Source organism: Lycium barbarum, chromosome 8 (assembly GCF_019175385.1).
Source record: "Lycium barbarum isolate Lr01 chromosome 8, ASM1917538v2, whole genome shotgun sequence".
Taxonomy (NCBI): Eukaryota; Viridiplantae; Streptophyta; class Magnoliopsida; order Solanales; family Solanaceae; genus Lycium; species Lycium barbarum.
In genome coordinates, this window is record NC_083344.1 from 89,197,851 (window position 1) to 89,205,182 (window position 7,332).

Here is a 7,332-nt window from a genome sequence, read left to right on the forward strand (position 1 = left end):
GTGCAAGCATCAAATAGGGGTTTCGACGTGAGAATTTATCCCTCATCAATTAAAGAAGATCGCCTCCCTCGGGTTCGGGCCGAGTGTAGATGGGACAAACGTCCGGTGCAGGTGTTTGCTCCCGGTGACGCGAATCCATCACCGATTATAGGGAAGGGTTTCTGTACGTTTATACATACCCCTTCACTGTCAAGCTCGACCCTCCTATTCATCGGGTCATTCTCAAGATGTGCCGGACATACAATGTGTGCCTTTCCCAAATTGGGCCGATTATCTGGAGGATTGTGGCCTGCCTTTGTCTATTGGGAAAATAACGCCAATAAGAATTCACGTTGGCACACTTCATTCGGCTGTACTGCCCGATGATCTTTCGCGGGGGTGTGATAAAGGTCTCCAAACGAGGCCGAAACCCTATCCTTTCCTGTCTCAACGAGGATAGAGACCGAGGGTGGCTTGAACATTTCATCCGGGTTAGGACGGCGGATATTATCCCGGCGGAGTATACACCATTCCCAGAAAAGTGGAATGACAAACGTGAGTCACTCAAACATGTTATCTTTGCATATATCCAAGCCCTTTTTCTTATTCTCTTTTTTAACTTGTTCGAAATTCATAGCCGAGGCATGGATCCCTTCTACCGTCCAAAATTTCCCCGAGTAGGTTGAGGCAATTATCAGCCAGCACTTACATGAAGAACGGACATGGGCAAGTTTATCTCGGGACCAGTGGGTTGCACAGAACCATGGTAACCTTTTCTTCAACTTGATGCTTAACACTTCTATTTGTTTTGCCTTTTCTTTCTTTAACTCTTCGATGCCTAGGTTTGGGCAAAGGTTCTGTAGAACCACGACCTACACCAACGGATGACCCTGCGACACCGGTTTCGGACTTTGATACGGCGGGATCATCCTGGATTATTTCCGTAGCCGAAAAAAGGAAAAACAAAACCCTCGACCAAGGGTCAAAAGAAAAAGAACAGGTCGAGAAGTGATGTTCGGACCCTGAGGGACGAAATCGAGCCCAACATTATGCTTAAAAGAGTTACGACGAGTCCTTCCGTCACTACTGTTGCTGAGGAAGAAACTACCATCCCAACCTCGACTACAGGTGGGGAGGATGACGTTCCTTTTCCTCCGGTAACCGAGTATCTCCAAGCTACAATTCCACTAAGGTCTATTGAATTATTGAAATTCAGGTGATGCTTCACCCGAGGCGGCGCCTTTGGTGAAGAGGCCTAGTAGGTCCGATCCAACCTCTGAAACTGGGGCCGCACAAAGTGTTGAAACGGACCCAGAGGTTGAAATTACTGTGTCAACTGACCCGTTATCTAGAGTCGACCAAGCTATTGAGACCGAGGTGCTTTTAACTGCTGACACTGCCGGAGCTATGTCGTCTTCTCCTCCTGTTTTTTCTTCGAGACCGAATAACCTCGATGATATGATTGCCGGTACCCCTCCTGCTACGGTCGAAGCCTCGGGGTTTGGACACCTCTGTATTCCACGTGCCATGAGGGTTGCCAGCCGGTCCACTGAAATAGGTGCAAGGTCAAAAGTTATTGATATTTTCCAATCCCCCAGTGTAGAACCGAGAAGGGCTAGGTCGGTTGTGGTCACCATCCCCAAGGACTACAACTTTTTATCACGTCCCGTGGGGTTGCAAGTTATTTAAGACCTCTTGTTTTAGATTCAAATAAATAGAAGATGGAGGGACTCCCATGGCAATGTCTCATAAACGAGGGGATGCATGCGAGCAACCGGGTAAGTGTCCTTATGCATTTCTACATCATCGATGTGCGATTCCCTATTTTCACTGATTGAATTTATAGCTTCATTTGTTTTATATTTTACAGAGCGTTGTGCTCGTGAATGAGGGCTTCATCTGAGCCCAACACGAAGTAGAGGACTTGAAGGGCCAGCTGGATGCTCAGAGCCGGGAAACCGAGAAGTTTAAGCTTCTCTTACAGGAAAAAAAAGACCAGCTGAGCCAGTTAATTGCTCCCCTGAACCTTCAATCCGAGCTGGAGGTAGCTAAAGCTGATAACCTCCGCCTAACGGCCGAACTCGATGAGCTTGACGAGAACCGGCTCCTGAATCAGGATAATACAAACCTTAGCCAAGAGAATGCTAACTTCACTTCCAAACTAGATGAGTTTAATGCTGCTATCGCCCAACTTCGAGGTGAGCTTAACTCAGTCAAGGCTGATGTGGAGAAAGCGATAGAAAAGTCCAGGAAACTTGAAGCCGAGAGAGCCATCGAGAAGCAGAAGCTGAGGGTCTTTGAAGAAAAGGCCGAGACCCGTGCCCGGATTAGTGATGAGCTTAAGAGCGAGCTCGAGGAAACTGTTGCGGCCAATGATCGTCTCCAAACTGAGCTTTCATCTGTCAATATGGTTCTAATCACTCTACTTGACATGAAATCCGAGTTGGAGGAGAAGCTGAAGAAAACTGAGGCCGATCTAAATGAAGCCCTCAATGATATAGTAGCCGCCAAGGCTCGTTCTTCACTCTTGGCTGAGTATGAATGGTGGAAATTCGGAAGGATGACCCTCGAGCACATTGAACGGGGTATGGAAAATATCCCAGCTCGCATACTTGATGTGAGGATGATCGAGGATAAGGCTAAGAAAGATCTTGAGGCTAGCTCCGAAGACCATTCTGAGGAGACCGTATTCGAGAACTCGGATTCATCTCATACCGAGTAGAATAGGGCCTGTAGGAGCCTTTTTTGTTTTTGGTTTTTAACATGTAAAAAATCCTAAGTGTAAAGCTTCGGTTTTCTATGCCATGTATGAAATGCATATTTCTCTTTTTCCATCATTTTATTTGGTCTTTGAATCAGATATAATTTATGATACTTACTTTGAACGTTTGCTTCATAATGAGTGGCCGGGGCTTGGCCCTAATCTTTTTATCTGAACTGATCCTATCTTAACTCATCAGTTACGAGCCTTACTTTGTTCAGTTTGTTTTTCAAAGCCTATCATATTAAGTGGCCGAGGCTTGGCCTTAAGCCGCTGAGCCTATCTTAACTCATCGGTTACAAGCCTTACTTTGCTCGGTTTATTTTTTGACCGAAGACTTATTGAATGGTTCGCCCTTGGGGTTTATTTATGCTTTGTGAATTCAGACTTCTCCGAATCACCTCGGGCATTTTGGGTCGAGGTCTTTTAATTATTTGGACCTTTTCCGACCGTTTCCTTGCAATGGATTAGGTTCGGATACCTGAATCCCAGCCTTCTTGTCAATCTTATGACAGGAGTCCCTATTCTAGGGTGTTAAAAGATTTTAGGCTCGGTTCAATCTGACCTCGTTGCCTTTGCCAAATTTCGACAATAGTCCTCGGTATAGGGTAATTACTAAAAAGACATATCCGAAACGTATTTTTTCATAATGGTTCTTCATATATTGCAAGTGTTTATACACAATTTAAGGATTTCATCTTATTTCTTTTGTTCTAGACGTAGCAAAGACTAGCCAGACATGATTCATTTGATCGTTTGGTCCTTACACTGAAGCCCAATACAGAAGGTTTGGGTTTATACAGAAATAAAAACATAAATTTCGAAGACCATTTCGAGGTAGACTTTATTTCTTCGTTTCTTCATTTGCTTCGGTGAGCTGAACTCTTTTTCTAGCCTCGATGTAGGTATGATAGTCCCATAGTGTTTATTCGTAAAGTATGAACCGGAAAGCACTATCTAGTCCCCAGTGAATGATAAGCCTTCGGTTTTCGGACACTCTGCCCCTTTTTCATAAGGTAACATGTTGTACTTGTTGTCTCGTTAAAAATCTTGTCGGAAAACCCACTTCCGGACAAAACTGAACTAAGGAAAAGAGTGCAACACGTGTTTTCAGACCTAAATCTAATGCCTCGAGATCTGTCCCGATATTAATTCTGCAAAAAAAAAAAGATAGGTTAATGTCATGACCCGACTAGGGGCCGCGACGGGTACCCGGGGCTGACCACCGAGCACCGCTCGTTCTATTACTCATCATACTCATATAATGCTCTTTTATCAAATTTATATTCAAATCATAAGATAATCATTTTTCATTTGAGAACATAGATGCATTTATATACATACGCCTCTCGGCTATCAAAATAATATATATACATGGTAGCAATCTCGTGAGACCATATAACCCACACTGCGCATCTACGAGCCTCTACTAGAGTGCTAGACATAAGGACGGGACAAGACCCCGTCATGCCCAAAGTATACAAATATACACAAAAGAATAATCAAGCACCTCCGGAACAATGGAGTGCTCTTAACCAGCTAATAGCTCCTACGAGTCTTGATCAAGCTCACCTCCCTGTCTACCTGTGGGCATGAACACAGTGTCCAAAGAAAACGGACGTCAGTACGAACATTGTACTGAGTATGTAAGACAAAAATGAAATAAACATAATAGAAGGATTATGAGCCATAAGAGAAAGGTATAACCTGCATGAGCTTCATAGGTGAAAACATCTCATACATATATCGTATATCTATATAATCATGGTACATATGTCATCACATCACATATATCATCACATCATAATCCTCATCGTTAACCCGCGTCCGGGTAACCATCATACGCCGTCCACTAGTGGTAATCATGCCCGACCCTCTAGGCTCGGTGTAAACATAGCAGCCTGCCTTAGCGGTGACATGCCTGGCCATTGAGGCACTGTGGAATCATATGCAGCCCGCCTTAGCAGTGACATGTCTGGCCATTTTGGTGCGGTGGAATCATATCATCATGTAATCAATCATAAATTCATCATTTTTACACGTCTCATAGACATAACATTATCTTACATTATTGATCGTCTCATAGACATGTCAGGACTTATCATCATTATACATTTATCATTAAGAGGATACATTAGACTTTGAAGGCAACTATGGCTATGTCGGGGTGACATAAGGTCGTGAACCCATGATTTTATTATGGAGTAATCATCAACATCATATCTCACCTTGAAGGAACTATCATTTTAAGGTAAGTGTACACAAGGAAAAAAAGCATCAATGGAACCATACTTAGAATCATTGGCTTCATGGACATCTTACTTTACTCTAGGATTCTTTATACTTAAACTCATCATCATCATCATTATCTTGCTCGTCGTATCTCGTTTCTTTACCTCGTACATATATAGCTCATTACAGTCATGGACTCATAGTTCCTTTGTTTAGGAATATTATGGAAAATTTAGAAGATTCATATCATAGGAGTCATGCCTTAGAAAGAAGGGACTAGCCTCACATACCTTTTACGCTTAACTAATCTATTGCTCGCTTGTTCTCCTTCAGTGCCCACGTTTCTACCTTCAAGAGAATTCGCATTAACATTAGTTAATCGACCATAAGAACGTGTTACTATTTCTAGGGAAAATTCGGCAGCATTTCCTTTGTTTCTACTACTTTTCCCATACTCTATATCAACTCCCAAACGTTCGTAACAACATTCACAATATAGTAAACGACAATAATCATTTATCTACATTATTCGCATTTCGCCATTTCACTCCAATTTCTCCATAATCATGGTCGTCATTCATTATTGTGTTCTCTCACATATAATACTTATTCTATGCTGTAAATGTCATTCATAACATATTTACAATCACAACATTTCAATATTCATAATTCAATCCAAACTAGTGTTCAATAATGACACTATTCACTCATTCATGACCCATTTTCTATGTCTTTCTACAATTCAAGTGGCTTAGCCTTCCAATACCTTAAACAACATGGAATGACCATAAAAATCACCTTAGATGATGGATGAACAACCCTTGAGTGGAACTTCTCTTCTTGCACCAAAACCCTACTTCACTTCCCTTGGGTTTTCTTGAGGTAGATGAATTTTTGCTAGGTTTCACACAGTTGTTTTCATGGTTTTGGTATAGTTGATCATTGATTTCCTTTGATTCCTTGTAGATGAATATTAGAGAGTGTTCTAGAGTTGTTTTTTGAAATGTAGAGAACTGAAATGAAATGAAAGGAGAATGGGTCCCTTATATTAAATGTTTAAACCTGTCCCGACCAAGTTATACGGACCAACATACAGTTCGTACATTTTATACGAGCCATATGTGTGGCCGTATGTTTGGCCCAGTGGATGGTGTCTCTCTTGGCTAAATATACGGTCTAACATACGGCCAGTATATTTTATACGGTCTGTGTGTTAGGCCGTATAGTGCCCAGCTGTTCCGTTTTCGTTCTCGTCGACTCGTTTGATTTCCAATCCTTATGGAACCTTCTTGACACTTGTTTAGCACCTCAATACCAATCTAAGGGACGTTATCACTCTTCTCTAAGACGTCATTATGCCATCATTAACTCGTCGTCCATAATTCCTACCCGACACATAACATATCCTTCACTTCCTTTGACAAACTTCTTCCTTTTGATCAAATGTCTTTGAATCTCGATTAGGATCATAAAATGCTATTTCTTACTTATCCAAATCATCGTATACCTCTTTCTCTTTGCTAACCTATTCACTGTACGTTAACGGGGAATTTTCCAAGGTGTAACATTCTTCCCCCCTTTTCGAACATTCGTCCTCGAATGTTAAACACTCGGGAATTCTGTGAAATTTCGCCAGAGTTTCTCCTGTAATATGGCACTACCATCCTATCACAACAACCCATAATATCATTGCCTCACAGGGATACAACATAATAGTAATGTAAATTGGCCACACACGACCAAAAGCATGAAAGGTAAGCATACATACCTCATAATCTTGGTGTTTCATCATGAAACTATTCTGGGGGTTGAAATAAGTGCGGATATGTGGATTTCATTTTCTCTTCTGCTTCCCAAGTCATTTCCTCTCGGTTGTTGTTTCGCCACAAGACTTTGACTGAAGCTACTTCCTTATTTCGAACTCTTCGTACTTGCCTGTCCAAGATGGCAATAGGCACTTCTTCATATGCTAGCTTTTCTGTCACTTGAACATCATCAATCGGAACAACCCTCGTAGGATCTCCAACTCACTTGCGTAGCATTGAGACATGAAAAACTGGACGAACTGATTCAAGCTCTGAGGGTAAGTCCAATTCATAGGCTACGTGACCCACCTTACGGATAATTTTATAGGGCCCAATGTATCAAGGACTTAACTTCCCTTTCTTGCCAAATCTCATCACCCCTTTCATTGGCGACACTTTAAAAAATACCTAATCATCAACCTGAAATTTCAAGTCTCGCCGGCGGTTGTCCGCATAAGATTTTTGGCGACTTTGGGCTGTCAACAATCGATCTCGTATCACTTTGACTTTTTCTACCACTTGCTGAACCAATTCGGGGCCCATTAGCTGTACTTC

General features: G+C 42.1%; 1 protein-coding gene across 1 annotated transcript; it reads left to right on the top strand.

The window, feature by feature from the left end:
• Positions 1–1,714: 1,714 nt before the first annotated feature.
• Positions 1,715–2,701, top strand: LOC132607934 (uncharacterized). Its single transcript, XM_060322018.1, has 2 exons — positions 1,715–1,757; positions 1,899–2,701. The coding sequence occupies exons 1-2, from the start codon at positions 1,715–1,717 to the stop codon at positions 2,699–2,701; spliced, it is 846 nt and encodes a 281-aa protein (XP_060178001.1).
• Positions 2,702–7,332: the final 4,631 nt, after the last annotated feature.

Bases quoted from the DNA above. Each gene is read 5' to 3' on its own strand.
- LOC132607934 (XM_060322018.1), top strand. From the start codon at position 1,715: ATGGCAATGTCTCATAAACGAGGGGATGCATGCGAGCAACCGG. The intron at 1,758-1,898 runs GTAAGTGTCCTT...AACACGAAGTAG, and splicing joins GGATGCATGCGAGCAACCGG to AGGACTTGAAGGGCCAGCTG.